The 18,061-nt window shown below is 47.2% G+C and overlaps 2 protein-coding genes across 3 annotated transcripts; both read right to left on the reverse strand.

Annotated features, from left to right (window-relative positions):
- Positions 1-627: 627 nt before the first annotated feature.
- On the reverse strand, positions 628-17,837 carry LOC127031186 (olfactory receptor 734-like). Of its 2 annotated transcripts, none has more exons than XM_050917948.1 (2): positions 13,931-14,012; positions 628-2,461 (listed from the first exon to the last, which is right to left on the reverse strand). In XM_050917948.1, the coding sequence occupies exon 2, from the start codon at positions 2,457-2,459 to the stop codon at positions 1,512-1,514; it is 948 nt and encodes a 315-aa protein (XP_050773905.1). In that variant the 5' UTR covers positions 2,460-2,461; positions 13,931-14,012; the 3' UTR covers positions 628-1,511. The 2 variants fall into 2 exon arrangements, 1 of the variants encoding a protein (XP_050773905.1); XR_007768506.1 differs by lacking the exons at positions 628-2,461; positions 13,931-14,012 and adding exons at positions 16,914-17,161; positions 17,716-17,837.
- LOC127031195 (olfactory receptor 4Q2-like) lies at positions 13,249-14,935 on the reverse strand. Its single transcript, XM_050917960.1, has one exon. It carries the CDS (start codon positions 14,861-14,863, stop codon positions 13,919-13,921), a length of 945 nt encoding a protein of 314 aa, XP_050773917.1. The 5' UTR covers positions 14,864-14,935; the 3' UTR covers positions 13,249-13,918.
- Positions 17,838-18,061: the final 224 nt, after the last annotated feature.

Raw genomic sequence — 18,061 nt, forward strand, 5'->3', positions numbered from 1 at the left:
GGCACAATGGGGCCCTGATCTTGGTTGGAGTCTGCGCAGCAGCTGCCATAACAGGGGCTCTGATCTTTGGGTGCTTCTTTATGTGGTACTCTAATAGATATATAGATTTCAGTGGAACTTGGGCAGTTTACTCCAGCTGAGTATCTGGTCCTGTATCTCTCCCAGTGGTTTGCAATTTTTTTCATTTATGAAACTCTGAAATATTTTGAATGGAGGTGCAGTCCCCTTTGGAAATCTTAGACATAGTCTGCAGACCTCCAGGGGTCCACGGCCTACAGGTTGAAAACTACTGATCTATCATATCTGGGGTGGTACAGTGAAAATCATGTAAAGGAGATGGACAGGCCAATTGCATTACAGTTACTGGGAACTGGGCAAGCAAATTCCTTGGTGGCTTTGAAAATCTGATTCAGGGGGGCAGAGTTAAGGCTTTGAGTGCAACATTTTCCTGAATTGTGTGTCTTTAGTTTTGCTATCTTCATGTTCTCCTAATGTACAGTTGTGAGATGGAGTGTCCTATGCCATTAAGCAGGGAAATTGGAGAAGGAAAAATAGAAAAAGAAGCTACTTTTGCTCTCTGGGGCTTTGAAACCTTGCTGGAAATTGGCACATAGGACAGAGTAAAGGTTACATTTGAAGGGATTTTTTTATTTGCTTAAAAATAGTCTCATATAGAAAGTTCTCTCTCAGTCCACCTGATGCTCTTAATGAAATTCTCATGCACCCATATTCACAATTCTGTAATTATTCACAAGATACTCCAGAGATAATCTAGATTTACCCCACATAGAATAAATAATCAGTACACAGTTCCTCCATATATACTACAGAGTTATTCCATGGATATGACAAAATTACTACATTGTTATTACTCTGTAGATACTACAGATTTACAACAAAGTTACTATGTATGTAATACTGATTTGCTACACACTTCTTAAACAGATTTTATAAATTTACTGCATAGAATCTATACAGTCAGTTCACATTTTTTGCCGAGGTACTACTTATGTACTATAGAATTGTTCCACAGATACTAAAGAATCACACAGTATATCATACAGGGTTAGTACATAGTTATTCCATAGACATTACAAAGTTGCTCCACACATAATACAGAGTTCCTTCATAGATGCCACAGAGCCATTAAAATGTTACTCCACTGATATTACAGGTTCACTCCATATATATGAAAGAATAAATCCTGAGGTCCTACTGTATTTCTATATAGATACTACTATATTACAGTTACCCAACCAATACTGTATGCTTTCTTCTTATTTACTACAGAATCACTCCATGGCTTTTACAGAGTTACTAAAAAGTTACTACATAGATACCGCTTTACTCCAGTGTTACTCTAGTGTAATTCAATGCAGATTCTGGCCTGTCACATTGATAAACGTAGAGATTCATCAGTTAAGAGCCCAGAGGGGACTGCTGAGATAATCTAATCTGACACATGCTAGAGAAGTTCCCTGAAATAATTCCAAACCCTGCACTTCTGTATTTTAACTTCCTTCTGTTGCCCTCTCCAGAGCCCGTCTACTCAGCAGCATCTTCATTGCACTGATGATCTCCTTGTTCCTGAGCGTATAAATCATGGGGTTCATGAGCGGGAAGACAACAGTGTGGAACACGGCCACCACTTTGTCCAGAGGAAAGCTTTGGAAGGGCCGGCAGTAGATGTAGATGGCTGGGCCAAACATGATGAAGATGATGATGATGTGGGTGACGCAGGTGGAGGCCGCTTTACTCATCCCCTTTGAGGGGTTGCCCATCTGCAGTCGGACCAGCAGAGCCCCATAGGAGTAGAGCAAGAGAAGGAAGCACATCAAGGTGATCAGGCCACTGTTGAAGAACATGAAGAACTCCAGCATGTAGACGTCAGTGCAGGCCAGCTTGATCACCTGGGTGATGTCACAGAAGAAATTATCCAGCTCATTGGGGCCACAGAATGGCAGCTGGATAATCAGCACCACCTGGAGGATGGAGTGTGTGAAGCCTCCGGCCCAAGCAGCCCCAACCAAGGCACAGCAGATCTCTCTGCTCATGATGCTGGCATAGCGCAGGGGATGGCAGATGGCTACATACCTATCAAAGCCCATGCCCATGAGCAGGAAAATTTCCGCCGACCCCAGGAAGTGGATGAAGAAGAGTTGGGCCATGCAGCCCCCATAGGAGATGGTCTTGTGGTGGAAAAAGAAGTCAGCCAGCATCTTTGGGGGGGTGACGGAGCAGTAGCAGATGTCCAGAAAGGCCAGGTTGGCCAGGAAGAAATACATGGGGAAGCCCAGGTGAGGGTCACTCTGGATGGTGAGGATGATGAGAATGTTTGCTGGGAGGATCATGGAGTAGAAGACGAGGAACAAGATGAAGAGGAAGAGCTGGATCTCCCGGGTCTGGGATAGCCCCAGTAGCACAAACTCTGTCACCCCTGTGCCATTCTCATGCTCCATCCCTGTACAATGTGGTACATTGTCATTGTTACAATTGTTGACTCGAGCAATTAGCCAAACATTCAGTGTTTAATGATAATTTCTGGTTGGGAGGGGAATTTGTTGATGGAGTCAGGAATTTCTTTGATGCAATCTTGCATATTTACAGAAAACATACCAATACTGTTTCCCTGAGCACAGGAGGAACCAAACAACAGGAGAGAGTGTCTTTGATCACCACTCAAATCCTCTTTCACTTATCCTAAATGAGAGGCAGCAATTTTGTCCCACCCATCGATACCTACAATCCAATACCAGAAGTGACCTTGCAATACACGGACATCCTGTACTAGGTTTGGAAGTTTGACATTTTTATTGTCCAATGTCTGTTGATGTTGATTTCATCAAGCACACACACAAGCAAATGAAAAAAGATTTCCATGAATAATAATGAAAATTTACAAAGGCAAAGGAAGAAAAATGCTGTTAAAGAGCGTATTTGAATTTGACTTAAAGACATATACTTTGTATATTTTGACATGTGATGTCGACCATTTGTATTTTAATGGTTGTAAAGATTTAACATTTTGAATTTCAACATCTGCTGTCATGAAATAATTATTATCACCACAGTTTGATTCATCTCCAATTTCCTGTGCGAAAATGTATATTGCTAAACATCAAAAAATGACTTCAAAATAAACATCACTATTATCTGTGTAGATTATAACAAAATAAAAATGGAATTCTGCTGAGTCTATATCTAACACAGGCCATAGGACTTCCCGGGATATGTTCTGGTTTGAATTAGAGCAGATCTTTGAGAAAAACAACCCCTCTTGATTTAAAAATTGTCCCTGATGGAGAATCCCCCACATACCAACAAGATTCAACCCAACCCACAACATAATTGTAATTTATTAATTGTATTGGGGGCAGGCATTTCCGAGAGTACCACAAAACATTTTGGCAAAAAAACTAGCACTAGCAGAATCAATAGATTGATGGCTAACGGACAGATCTTAATAAGTAGTCATCAATGGCGATTCCTTTTCTGGTGGGGTGTTTCTAGTGGAGTTCTGCAGGGATTGGATCTTGATCGGCAGCTATTCAACCTCTTTAACGGCGATAGGGAAGTGAATATAAAATTACTGGTGATCAGACAGGTGACACCACTATTGGGAGAGTGGGAAATAATGCTGAGGCTGGGGCAGTCACACAGACTGAGCCAGATCACTTACTGATCCGAACCCATTCAAAAAATGGTGTTGCAGTACAGCCAAATTGAAAGTTATACATCATGCCTACAGAACGGGGGACTGTGTCCTGGCAATTAGTGACAGAGAAGGATTGGCAGTTCAGCATGGACGAGCAATTCACCTTGATGTATTAAGAGGGCTGTGGTGAGCAGGAACCCAGCACTGTACTGGGCACTGGTGAGAGTGATACTGGAATCCTACGCCCAGCTCTGGGGTACACGTTTTTGAAAAGATGCTGGCAAATTGGAAGGGTGGGGGCGTAGAGAGCCACAAAAATGATCTGAGGGCTGGAGAAAATGTCTGGCAGAGAGAGATTTAAAAGGCTCAATCCTTTTAGTGACTGAAAAAGAACATTGAGAGGTGATTTGCTCATGCTGTATAAGAACCTTCCCAGGGAGAATAGACCAGCTACTAAAGGCTTCTTTAGTCTAGGAGAGAAAGGCAGAACAAGAACTAATGGGTGGAGGTTAGTGGTGGATTGTCTATCTTTTGGTTTCTTCAGATTCAGACCTTTCTGGAAGATGCTTTAGTTAAACACAAGTGATGGGGTTCAATACGGGGGCAGCTGGGTGAAATCCACTGGCCTGGATTATACAGGAGCTCAGATTCAATGTTCTAGCAGTTGCTTCTGGCCTTTACATTTATGAATCTGAGAATCAATGAATGTCTGAATTATGGTAACATCTAGCGGTTACTGAGGTCAGACCTCCAGATATGTCTAGTGCTGCACAGGCCTGACCAAGGTCATGGCCCTCCTCATTATTTATGCTTTCTATTATTTGTGTATTTATAAATTCCTTTATGTAGCTGCAAAAAGAACAGGAGTACTTGTGGCACCTTAGAGACTAACAAATTTATTTCAGCATAAACTTTCGTGGGCTACTGCTCACTTCTTGGGATGCATAGAATGGAACACACAGACAGAAGATGTTTATACATACAGAGAACATGAAAAGGTGGAAGTAGGCACACCAACTGGAAGAGTCCAATCTATTGAGATGAACTATCAACAGGAGAAAAAAAACCTTTGAAATGATAATTGAGATGACCCACAGAAAATGTTAAGTAAACTTAACATAGATTAAATTAGTGAAATGACCCAGCCATTCCCAGTCTCTATTTAAACCTAAGTTAATTGTATCTAATTTACATATTAATTTGAGTTCAGCAGTCTCTCTTTGGAGCCTGTTTTTGAAGTTTTTTTGTTGCAAAATTGCCACCTTCAAGTCTGTCACTGAGTGGTCAGAGAAGTTGAAGTGTTCTCCCACTGGTTTTTGAATGTTATGATTCCTGATGTCAGATTTGTGTCCATTTATTCTTTTGCGTAGATACTGTCTGGTTTGGGCAATGTACATGGCAGAGAGGCATTGCTGGCACATGATGGCGTATATGGTTGGGTCATTACACTAATTGAATCTATTTCCCTATGTTAAGTTCTCCTTACGCCTTCTATGGGTCACCTCAATTATCACTTCAAAGTTTTTTTTTCTCCTGTTGATGATAGCTCATCTCAATTGATTGGACTCTTCCAGTTGGTATGCATACTTCCACCTTTTCATGTTCTCTGTATGTATAAATATCTCCTGTCTGTGTGTTCCATTCTATGCATCCGAAGAAGTGAGATGTAACCCACAAAAAGCTCATGCTGAAATAAATTTGTTAGTCTCTAAAGTGCCACAAGGACTCCTGTCCTTTTTGCGGATACAGACTAACATGGCTGCTACTCTTAAACCTATTTTTATGTAGCTGTTCATTTATTTGTTCCTTCTCCATTTTTCTCTACATTTGTTCATTTATTTACCTGTCCCTTTATTTCTGTTATTTTCTGATTTATTCCTGATGGCCATCGTGTCTGGCTTCCGTCACCTCGGTAGTAGAAATGGAGCCTGAGACATAAATCCTTTTATCAGAAGTCCAGTCTGAGGCTCGAGGCCTGAATTAAAGTAATGGTCAAGCCTTGCTGACATAAAGCAAAGTTAGCAAAAGTCAGGCTGTGAGTAGACGTCAGGCTCTGCCTGTGTGCACTCTCAGAACTTGGCAGGCACAGGGCTGCTATTGCAGAAACACGCATTCCAAAGCAGTACCAGGCACAGGACACTCATGCAAACACACTCCAGCAGTGTGGCACCAGAACATCCTGATACCAAGTATGGTACAAACACACCCTCCCAAAGATAACGAGAACACATTGACCCCTGCTAAAGGTAAGGCCAGGATGACAGGGTGATGGATAGAGATGTTTTGATTGAAACAAAATATACCAGGTAGAGGTAGTAGCTAATAACGTCAGAGGGTTGTAATTGATGTTACTTGTTTGTATTGATGTACAAAGTGGAGTCTCAGAGGGAGCGTGTGGCTGGCCTAGGGGGCAGTGGAAAGTCCTGCCAGCGAGTGAGCGGCTCCACTGTGATAGGCATACATGTGTTAATGGTCCTGCAGAATTTATGGGATACCAGGACCTGCTTCATGGACAATAAACATGGCCAGGTGCCTTTGCTACTAAATGAGTCTGTGGTTATCAGGCAGTTTGATCGGAGCCTGCTCTAAGGGCAGAGCCAGTGCAGCACGCAGAGGGAACAGACACATGCAGCCAGCATCTGACAACAGCATCGACAGCTAGACATTCATTCATTCCTACTTCCATTCGTTCATGGATCCCACCATGTATTCATTCTTTTAATTACAGATTCATTGTTTCATTTCTTAATTAAAACCTTCCTTCCCTTTAATTTATACCTTCCCCTGTTGATGTGTTTATTTCCTTTCTCTTTCTTTCTTTCTTTCTTTCTTTCTTTCTACAGTCATTTATTTATTCCTTCTCTTCTTTGTTAGTTTAACCCCTCAATGAGGAGAAGTTCAGCATACACATACAGCCAGACATCACGCTAGACTTGCTAGCTTCTGCTTTAGTCATGTATTAATAAATGCTCTCACATATTTATCCCTCCATTGGCTCATTCATTCCCCAGTTATTCATTCCCTGCATTGACTGAGTTGATACAAACACACAGTGGATGTGCAATGGGAACAGCAACCCTAAAAGCACCCTGACATCCCCGGTCACACACGCTATGAAATCTGAAATCTGTCCTCCTGAAGCAGGATACAAGGTGGGGCTTTGGATTTGGATTGAGAGGCACTGATAGACCTAGGGGGTGGGCAGGGCTGGTCTAGCAGGGAGCTGTGGGTTAGGACTAAAGGAAACCCGCAGAGCTGGGTTGGGGGGAGCCCAGGACTAGGGTAGCAGGGGGCTGTGGATTATGATTGAGAAGCATCAACAGAGCTGTTGGGAGTGGTGGCAGGGCTAGGATAGTAGGCGGCTGCGGGGTGGGAATGAGGTGTACCAGCAGAGCAGTGGAGTGGCGAGGGGAAGCCCAGGTCTTGGCTATCAGGGGCTGCGGGTGGGGATTGAGGGGCAGCGACAGAGCTGGTGGGGAGCCCAGGACTGTGATAGCAGGGGCTGTGGGTTGGCTTGAGGAGTGCTGGCAGAGCTGATGTGGGAGCTTTAGCATAGGAGGGGGGTTCTGTTGGGCCTGAGGGGCAGCTAGAACTGGAGAGTGAGGGCTGGTGGGGACTGAACAAGAGGGCAGGACAGGCTGACACTCACCCTGCACTGCTTCCCACGCCAGGTCCCATCTCTGTCCCCTCCTGACTCATGGACCAATCCCCTCATATAACCTCCTGCTATATCCTCTCTGGGGCCCCCATGGGAGCTCTGGGAGATGAGCAATGACGGGAGAGAGAAGCCTGTGTAGCTCAGCACCCAAGGGTCTTGTTAGCTGGGACTGGAACTATGTTGCCACTCTGCAGAGCTGGGTCAGGCGGGGACTGGGGAAACTGAGGCACAGAGCAAGGGAGGGAAGTCACTGTGCCCCAGAATGGAAGCCAGGCATCCCATATCCCCTGCCGAGAGATACCCCTGCCTTATTATAACTGTCAACCAGGGAACTCAGCTAAGTTGAAGTCATTGACCCAAATCAAGCAGAGGCGGGATTTGAATTGGGGGGTTTCCCACTTCCTAGGAGAACTCGGGGGCTCTCAGGTATAAGGACAGACACACACAGACAGAGCAGGGTACACATCCTAGCAGGGGGTAGCAGGGACACCCTCCCCACAGCCAGCCACAAAAATCTCTGCTTCTTCCTCGCCCCCCGAGCACACCCAGGGACAGGTTGCAGAGACAATGTAGCCAGAGCAATGCCTAAGTGAAGGGTCGTGCCATGGCGAAGACATGAGCTACTGTTCTGTAGCTGCATCAGGACTAAGATGCTTCCACACATGCCCACCGGTGACATTTCAGCGCATTTGGGGATGCAGTTGGTGTTACACGTAGCTGTCTAGCATGTTTAGGTGCCTCCCAGGCTAGGTGGCAGCTAATTGTGGGGTTGTCAGGGTCTCACAAGGCCTAAATATGAGATGTGGGCTCCTGAGGTGGTGGCTGGGTGCTAGATCTAGCCACCGGTACCCTCAGGAGACACCACCCCCCACACGTTGGGGAGGATGTTTGAGGTGAGATCCTCATGGGAACGGAGGCTCCGTCTTTCCATACGCTGACTTGCCAAAACTCAGCTGAAAAATCTCTAGCAAAGGAGCTTTAACCACCTTGACAGGAGACTCTGCAGGGGCCTGGCCCCCCACAAGCTCACTGGTCAGAGTCATCCGTGTATGATACACGAGGCACGACATCCAGCAGTGAGGGAGAGGAGGTGCCTAGAGGAAAACAGGATCTGTTTGTAGCATGGGGGTGTCCCCTTGGCCCTGCTCTGGAGAAGCTGGTGAATTGCTTTCACCTCAGAACACGACCGAGTGGGCAGAAAATCAACCCAGGGCTGAGTGAGGTGGGAAGAAAAACACCCAGAGACACAAACAGCAGCTGAGCTTTGGAGTGCTTGGCCATTCAGCTGAGAGAACAGAACCTGGTGCTGACAGGATGACAGTGTCCTGGAGGATGGGGCTGGGTAGGCCCAAGCCATCATCCCGGGGGATGTGCTGTCTGGGACGATCTTGAATTTTGGGGATGAGTGTGGACGGAACTATGTGGTCTCCTTTCTTTGCAACAAATTCATTGTCCTGTCCCGACTGCCTGTTATACAGCCTAGTCACCCCTACCGCACCCCTCATCCTCTGCAGGCAGCAGGGGGTATGAGGTGTGAAGAGGTGGCTATACTGTATAATGGGCACTAGGGGGCAGCAGAGGGTGGGGGCGGGGAAGAAGCGGCTGTACTGTATAATGGGCAGTAGGGGGCAGCAGAAGGTGGGGGTGGGGAAGGAGCGGCTGTATTGTATAAAGGGCACTAGGGGGCAGCAGAGGGTGGGGGCGGGGAAGAAGCGGCTGTACTGTATAATGGGCACTAGGGGGCAGCAGAGGGTGGGGGCGGGGAAGGGGCGGCTGTACTGTATAATGAGCACTAGGGGGCAGCAGAGGGTGGGGGGGTGGGGAAGGGTCGGCTGTACTGTATAATGGGCACTAGGGGGCAGCAGAGGGTGGGGGTGGGGAAGGGGCGGCTGTACTGTATAACGGGCACTAGGGGGCAGCAGAGGGTGGGGGTGGGGAAGGGGCTGCTGTACTGTATAATGGGCACTAGGGGGCAGCAGAGGGTGGGGTGGGGAAGGGGCGGCTATACTGTATAATGGGCACTAGGGGCAGCAGAGGGTGGGGGTGGGGAAGGGGCGGCTGTACTGTATAATGGGCACTAGGGGGCAGCCGAAGGTGGGGGTGGGGAAGAAGCGGCTGTACTGTATAATGGGCACTAGGGGGCAGCAGAGGGTGGTGGCGGGGGAGGGGTGGCTGTACTGTATAATGGGCACTGGGACAGCAGAGGGTGGAGGTGGGGAAGGGGCTGCTGTGCTGTATAATGGGCACTAGGGGGCAGCAGAGGGTGGTGGCGGGGGAGGGGTGGCTGTACTGTATAATGGGCACTGGGACAGCAGAGGGTGGAGGTGGGGAAGGGGCTGCTGTGCTGTATAATGGGCACTAGGGGGCAGCAGAGGGTGGAGGTGGGGAAGGGGCGGCTGTACTGTATAATAGGCACTAGGGGGCAGCAGAGGGTGGGGCGGGGAAGGGGCGGCTGTACTGTATAATGGGCACTAGGGGGCAGCAGAGGGTTAGGGCGGGGAGGAGAAGGCTGTACTGTATAATGGGCACTAGGGGGCAGCAGAGGGTTAGGGCGGGGAGGAGAAGGCTGTACTGTATAAGGGGGACTAGAAACAGAAGAGAGAAGGAGAAAAACTGACTAAAAGCTGTAGAAAGACATTACAGATTCATACATCCCAACACATGTAGTCCTGCCCCCTATCCATCTCCTCCAGAGCAGGATCGTCCCTGAAGCCATGATATGCAGCCCCCCATGTCCTGTCTCATCTGGCCCCATTTCCCATGGTAGTATAAAAAATAATAATAGGGAAATACAGTCTGGATGAAATTCCAGTGCACAACTGGTATTTAAAGAGCAGTTATCAATGCCTCACTGTCAAACAGGTAGGACATGCCAAGGGACCCTCCGGGGATCTTTAAAAGGTCGGAACTATTCAGTTCTTTCATTAACACCTCAGATGAGAGAGCGGAGAAGATGCTTATAAAATCTGTGGATGATCCCAGGCTGTTGGGGGTTACCAGGGCTTTGGAGGACAGGATTAGAATTCGCATTGTCTTGAGCAATTGGAGAACTGATCTGAAATCACTGAGGGGAAATTCAGTGAAGACAAATGCAAATTAGTGCACTTAAGATGGTAAAATCAAATGCATGACTACAAAATGGGGAATAACTGGCTAGGTGGTGGCATTGCTGTAAGGGAGCCATGGGTTATCATGGATCACAAACTGAATATGAGCCAAAAATTTGATGCAACTGAAAAAAAGGCTAATATTATTCTGGGGTGTATTAACAGGAACATCATCTGTAAAACATGGGAGATCATTGTCCTGCTCTACTCTGCTGGACTACTGTGTTCAGTTTTGAGCACCAAATCTTAAGAAAGATGTGGAGAAATTGAAAGAGTCCAGAGGAAGACAGGATACTGGGCTGGACCTCTGGTCTGACCAGAATGGCCGTTCTTCTGTTCTCATTTTATGGCTGATCTCCAGGGCCGGCTTTATGACCCACGGGGTCCAGGGCTTCGGCAGCACTTCGGCGGTGGGGCATCCGCTCCAGGTTTTCCATGGCACTGAAGGATCTCCTACCACTGAAATGCTCCCAAAGACCCCCGGAGTGGATCCCCCACCGCCGAAATGCTGCCTAAGACCCCCGGAGCAGGGCCCCCTTAGGCATGGGCGTGGGGCCCTCTTCGGCGTGGGGCCCAATTCTGGGGAATCGGGTGAATCAGCTCAAAGTCGGCCCTGCTGATCTCCTTCACTGCTGAGGGCTGTGGAGTTTTGCAACCAGAACCCATCCGTGAAGTTGACAAAGTCACCTAAGGGATCTGAAAACCTGATTCCAAAAGGAACGTGCTTGGGATCTTCTGCAGCTCCCTGGGTTTGATCTTCCCACCTTGGTGTGTTTCACCTGGCTGGGTTGCAATCTCTTTGATCGCCTCGTTAATACTGAACAGATACTTCTGCCTATACAGCTCCAGAGAGAGGCAGCCTGTAGCAATCCGAAGGGTGTGTTTTCTGGTCGGGGATATAATAATTTATTTGGGGTTGGGGGACACAGGAATCTTCACATCTGCCAAAGTTCAGAAGCATTTTCTGCCTTTGGCTGTGGTGTCTCTAAAGTCTCTGTGAACTGCAGTGGGATTTATCATCCCGGCTCCCTCTAGATCCTTGGAAACACCCAGCCTCTGGCTCTAAACTTTTGCCTTGGCTTGCGGCCACCACCCAGCTTCCCTGGAGCTATTAGAGTTGGATTTAGGCTGAGTGTTGCAACACTCAGGCACGCTGCTGTTGCACAAATGAGACCTTCAACTGCTTCATCAGGAGCAAAGCCCACTCTAGAATGCCCAAGAGCCCCAGACACTCACCTAGGATGTGGGAACCCCAGATTCAACTATGCACTAGATCATAGTGGGGATTTGAACCCAGATTTCTTGGGTCTACAGCAAGTGCTTTAACTGTGGCCCCACCTGGCCTTTGTGTGGGTTTGGCCTAGTTTGTGAAGCATGTCAGGGCTGGAGTGCCAAGTGGCGCAGCAGCATCAGGATTCACTTGCATTTGTGCAGATCCACCAGTGGCAACCTGGGCATAGGGCTGGGCAACATGGGTAACCGCCTAGGGCTCTGTGGGTTGCACTGTGGCCAAGAGATAAGGGGCTCTGGCTCCCCTTTGCTGCCTGACGGGTGTGGCCTGGCACAGCAGCAGTACCCACCTCCTTGTTCCCCAGAAGAGGCCCCCTTCTTGCCACCCCACCTGGTTTCCCATCCCAGCTCCTAGTCCCACCTCTGCACTCTGCGGGATGCTGGGCTCTATCCCTTCACTCTCTGTGACTCTCCCCAGCCTGAGCCATTCCTCCTTTCTGCCATCCAGCAAGTGAGCTCTGTCCCCAGTGCAGCATGGCAGGCGGCGGCCCAGGAGAAAATGTGGCCCACTGCACTGGCAAAAGCCGCACAACCAGTCCAGGCAGCCACAGGGCTCAGGGCCAGTCTCATGGGTGGGCAACATGGTCAGGAGGGCTCTGTGGCCAAGAGGCAAGGAATGGGGTGATCCAGGGTTGCGAGGCCACTGACGGATTCTCGGGGCAATGAAGGGAAGGCAGTGGGGTGATAGGGGGTGGGGGAGAGCCCAGGGAGGCAGTGAGGGTCTGGGGAGGCCAAAGTACAAGTTTGCACAGGGCACCATTTTCCCTAAGGCTGGCCCTGCCTGGGCACCATTGCTGCCTCAGTACAGAACTGGGTGTCTGCTGAGGTCCAATCCAACTGGCTGAGATCATTTTGCTGCAGATTCTTGCCACGGTTCCAGATGTGAGTGTGCACAAAAAAGAAAAATCGGAGAAGTTTGACTGGCAGGTTCTTTTTTGCAGGTGCTCTACCTCTGGGATCCTTTGACCAAATGCTCCCCCAATTTGCATCCCTAATTTGATGAGAGATCCTGAAAAAACATGGCAATTTCCAAGACAATCCAAATAGGCAAGTGGATTTTAGGGCCCTTTGGAAAATTGCCTCTTACTAATGATGGCGTCGCTAGACCTTCTCTGTTCCATTGAAGGGGAGAAGAGCTACGGGAATGATCTGTGGCCTGGAGACCCAATGGCTGGGAGCTGGAGTCAGCAAAGTCCAGGCTGGACATAAGGTGCAATTACCTGGGGACATGATGGATTCTCCATCTCTTGGAGATTTTCCATGGAGATGGGGCACCTCTTTCCAAGAAATTTGTTCCAGGTCAACTGCAATGAGTCATTGGATGTGATCATCCGGAGATCAGATTTGATTATAATAATGATCCTTCCTGGGCCTTATCATCTATGCATCTAGGAAATTCTGTGCCTTGGTTTCTTTATCTGGCATTCCCGAGCTGTGAGAGTTTCCAAGAAGGCTGCCTCTTGGAGGACAAACATTCTGTTATTTGCTGAAAGCTTCCCCAGAAACCAGTGGCAATTTCTTGCTGGGTGCATCAGCTCCTAACAATGTCCCAGGTGGTGGGGAATCATTATCTGTAATTAATACCCTAGGGGACAGAGCTGAATTGTGAAAACAGCCAGTGGCATTCCCTTGGGGAGTAAGGGCTGACAAGGCACTTTGGGTCCAGTGTTTGCTGCCAAATCCACCCCAGGACCACATTACCAAGTTGCAATGTACCATCTTGGGGCAATGTCGCCCCCTAGTGGCAGCATGGCAAAATCAGCAACATGATAGTGCAGCAGCTAGGGGCTCTCCTTTAACTCAGTGGGCATGTGGAGAAGAAGATCTCAAGTTCTAATCCCAGGTCCCCCAGCATGGAGGGCTGGGATTTAGGTGTTGTGGGCCTCTTTGTCTTGCAGGACATGGGGTTGGTTAATGCAGGCTGCATGTTACAGAGTTATCCAATAACTGCTAACGACGTTCCTGTTGTAAGGGAGTTGGGGGGTCGAGTGGAGGTGAAGGGCTGAGAACCAGGATTCCTGGGTTCTATCCCCAGCTCTGGGAGAGGAGTGGGGTTTAGTGGGTTAGAGTTGGGATGGGGCTAGGAGGCAGGACTCCTGGCTTCTATGGCTCCCCTGCCTTGCCCAGCCCATATCTCCCCAAGATGGCTGCCTTGGCTGATCCATATCTCCCCAAGATGGCTGCCTGATTCTCAGCTCTCCCTGCATCTCAGACTATTACCTTCTCCCTGGAAGTAATGCCCTTTGTCCTCAGTCTCTTCATGGCTGACTTCACCTCTTTGTTCCTGAGCGTGTAGATCAAGGGGTTGAGCATGGGGGTGATGATGTTGTACAGGACTGAGACCAGCTTGTCCACTGAGAAGATGGATAAGGGCCAGGTGTAGATGAAGATGCAGGACCCGAAGGATAAGGTCACCACAGTCAGGTGTGAGGCACAGGTGGATAGCGCTTTGCGCCACCCTTCAGGGGAGCGAATTCTCACCAAGATGGTGATGTAGGAGGCTACCAGGATAATGAAGCAGCTGGTGGAGATCAGCCCACTGTTGGAGACCATGAGCAGCTCCACCACGTAGGTGTCGGTGCAGGCCAGCTTGAACACTGGTGGGACATCGCAGAAGAAGTTGTCCACCCAGTTGGGCCCGCAGAAGGGCAGCCGCATGGTGAGGATGGTCTGGACCGTGGAGTGGATGAACCCTCCAGCCCAAGAAGCCGCCACCATCCAGCTGCACAGTGTCCGATTCATGATGCTGGGGTAGTGGAGGGGCTTGCAGATGGCCACGTAGCGGTCGTAGGCCATGACAGTGAGCAGGAACATCTCGGCTCCCCCAACAAAGTGCAGAAAGAAGAGCTGGGCCACGCAGGCCTGGTAGGAAATACTCCTTCTCTCAGACAGGAAGTCCAACAGCATCTTGGGGGCAGTGACGGTGGAGTAGCAGAGGTCCAGGAAGGAGAGATTACCCAGCAGGAAATACATGGGAGTGCGGAGGCAGGGGTCAGAGCTGACCGTCACCATGATGAGGGTATTACCCACCAGCGTGGAGACATAGACCAAGAGAAATACAGCAAACAAGGCGGCCTGGGACTGTGGAGTCGGGGAAAGGGCTGCCAGGAGGAACTCCCCCACTGGAGTCTGGTTTCTCCACAGCTGCTCCATTGGGCCTGTGCAATCAAGTCTGAGGGACCTGGAGGGGGACGTGAGGAGAAATAAAGAGATAAATTCAAAAGATTCTACTCACGCCTTCCTCCTTTTGCAGTCATTGGGCACAATCCTGAGTGGCTTCCTCAGACTTTATTTATTTATTTTCTAGGAGTCTGGGCAATAAGTGAGAGGAACAGGAAATTCTCATAGCTGAGAAACAATTTGATGTAATTGGCATTATTGGTGGAATGATTTACAAGAATAGAATGTTACAGTCACTGGTTATAACCTGTCTGGGAAGTATTGAATAGGGGAAAGAGGCGTAAGGGGTGTCACTCCACATTAAAGACACTATTACTTGTTTTCGAGGTATTGATAATTCAGAACCACAGAATCTTGAATTCAAGATCAACCCACTAACTAACAAAGCGAGGCAGGGATATTGTTGGAGTCTGTTACAGAGCATTAAATCAAATCAGAGAACAGGACAAGTTCCTCTTTGAACACCTGCTCATAATTATGTGGAAGGAAAAACTGTGTCGTTATGGGGGACTTTGAGCAGTGAGTTGTACATGGGAGGTCTTGTGCAGCCAGTTAAACTTCATTGGAATTTCTCAAAATTATAAATGATGATTTTCTAATGCAAAAACTATTGCACCCAGCATGGGGTAAATTGATTTTGGAATTCATTAGGCTGGATAAAGGTGGTCTAATTACTAGATTGAAAGTTGGTGGTTCTGTAGAGACTGGGGATCATGACATGATTATATTCAATATCAGCAAACAGAGGACAGTCCCAACCAGTAATATTACACATGGTGCTTCAAAAGGAGTAATTTCTGAACACAGGAAAATTGTGAGCAAAATTGTGGTCTAGATAATACTTTGTCCTGCCATGAGTTCAGGGGGCTAGACTAGTTGTCCTCTCAAGATCCCTTCCAGTCCTATGATTCTATGAAAACTGATTGGGAGGAAAAATGTAGACAGAAAAATGTGAATGAAAATTGGGAGTTCTTTAAGAAGAGTTTATCAGATGGCCATAAGATTATGATTCTAAAAGCCCATCCTGGTTCAGTGTTGAAGTAAAGGCAGAAATAAAAAAATTAAAAAAAGCAATATATAAAATGCAAAATAGATAGCAACCAATATAAATTAGACATTATGAATTGCAGGAAATTGATAGGGGAAGCTAAAGACATCAAGCAAATCTCCAAGGCTGGCAGGAATAAGGAGAATAAAAAGAAGCTTTTTAAAGACCAAAAGAAATCCTAGCAAAGGTATAGGCCCATTCCTACATGAAGATGGTAAAATTGTTAATAATGATGCAGAAAAGTAAATATTCCTGCTCTGTATTTGGAAAGAAGCAGGATGATATATTCCTATCACATAAGAACATAAGAATGGCCGTACTGGGTCAGACCAAAGGTCCATCTAGCCCAGTATCTGTCTACCAACAGTGGCCAATGCCAGGTGCCCCAGAGGGAGTGAAGCTAACAGGCAATGATCAAGTGATCTCTCTCCTGCTATCCATCTCCATCCTCTGATAAGCAGAGGCTAGGGACACAATTCTTTACCCTTCCTGGATAATAGCCATTTATGGACTTAGCCACCATGAATTTATCCAGTTCCCTTTTAAACACTGTTATAGTCCCAGCCTTCACAACCTCCTCAGGTAAGGAGTTCCACTAGTTGTCTGTGCGCTGTGTGAAGAACAACTTCCTTTTATTTGTTTTAAACCTGCTACCTATTAATTTCATTTGGTGACCCCTAGTTCTTGTATTATGGGAATAAGTAAATAACTTTTCCTTATCCACTTTCTCAACATCAGTCATGATTTTATATACCTCTAGCATATCCCCCCTTAGTCTCCTCTTTTCCAAGCTGAAGAGGCCTAGCCTCTTTAATCTTTCCTCGTATGGCACGCTCTCCAAACCCCTAATCATTTTAGTTGCCCTTTTCTGAACCTTTTCTAGTGCTAGAATATCTTTTTTGAGGTGAGGAGACCACATCTGTACACAGTATTCGATGATGATGAAGGATGATGAAGTACTTTCCAGCCCATGAGTAACCAAGAAGGATGTTATACGACATCTACTAGGGAATACACATTTTTTAAATCTACAGGCCTGGATAATTTGAACCTAAGAGTACTAAAAGAGTTGGCTGATGAGATGTCTGGTCCTCTCATGTTATTTTGAAACAAAGTTTGGAATACCAGGGAAATTCCAGAAGACTAGACTAGTGCTAATGTTATGCCAGTATTCAAAAAGTGCAGATCCAGGTATATGGAGGTTGATTGGTCTGACATCAGTCCTGGGAAAAATAATGGGAAAAGTGCAACAGGAATCAGCTGATAAAGAAGTAAAATATGAGGCTATAATTAACAGCAGTCAACATGGAAAAACGGGGAGCAATGTAGCTGAGGGTCAATGCAGATAAATGGCATTTACCCAGGTCCCATTTGGAGAATATGAAGTTTGGTTTCCCCACGTTTTTTTATCACTACACCTCTGAAAATAGGGCCTGCCAAACAGACCTGATTTCATTCTTGGATGAAGTGGCAAGTTTGTTTGACAAAAGTGCCTGCACAGATGTCATTGACAGAGAGTTCTGTAAGGGATTGGCTATCCCCACCCTGAAGTGGAAAGCGCCCACTAACTGCTGAACAGCAGGAGGTTCTGGGGCCGGACTCCCTCAATCACTCCTGCTGAAGTCATTCCACTTTGTATAATAATTAAATAGCTGGTGGAGCAGATCCCACACCTTCCCAAGGAACATGCATGTCCCTTTTGCTGTGGGACGTGACTCCAATATACATGGATCAGTCAATACTGTGGGAGTTGATTTTAAAGAGTCTCATTACTTACCTGAAATACTGGTGGCCGTGGTCCAGCAGAAGGGGAGACAGAGAGAAAATTTCCACTGGCAGAAGAACCAACAAGTCAGAGCCGGTTCAGCTTTCTGGGGAGATGGTTTTTTGGTTGTCTAATTCGTTAATGGCTGTCAGATAAAGAGAGTGACTTTAGAAAGGTAAAATAGCAGGGAACCTACCTGCGTTGTAACTCTTTAAAAATCTAGAACCTCTGTCATCAAAGGGACTCGAGAGACTGAGATTTTTAAAATCTGAAATTATTACTTATCTCATCTATTGTGCTTTCCGCCCTGAGATCTCAAAGCACTTTACAAAGGCAGTTCACTATCATTGTTGCCGAA

Source organism: Gopherus flavomarginatus, chromosome 11 (assembly GCF_025201925.1).
Source record: "Gopherus flavomarginatus isolate rGopFla2 chromosome 11, rGopFla2.mat.asm, whole genome shotgun sequence".
NCBI classification, from domain to species: domain Eukaryota; kingdom Metazoa; phylum Chordata; order Testudines; family Testudinidae; genus Gopherus; species Gopherus flavomarginatus.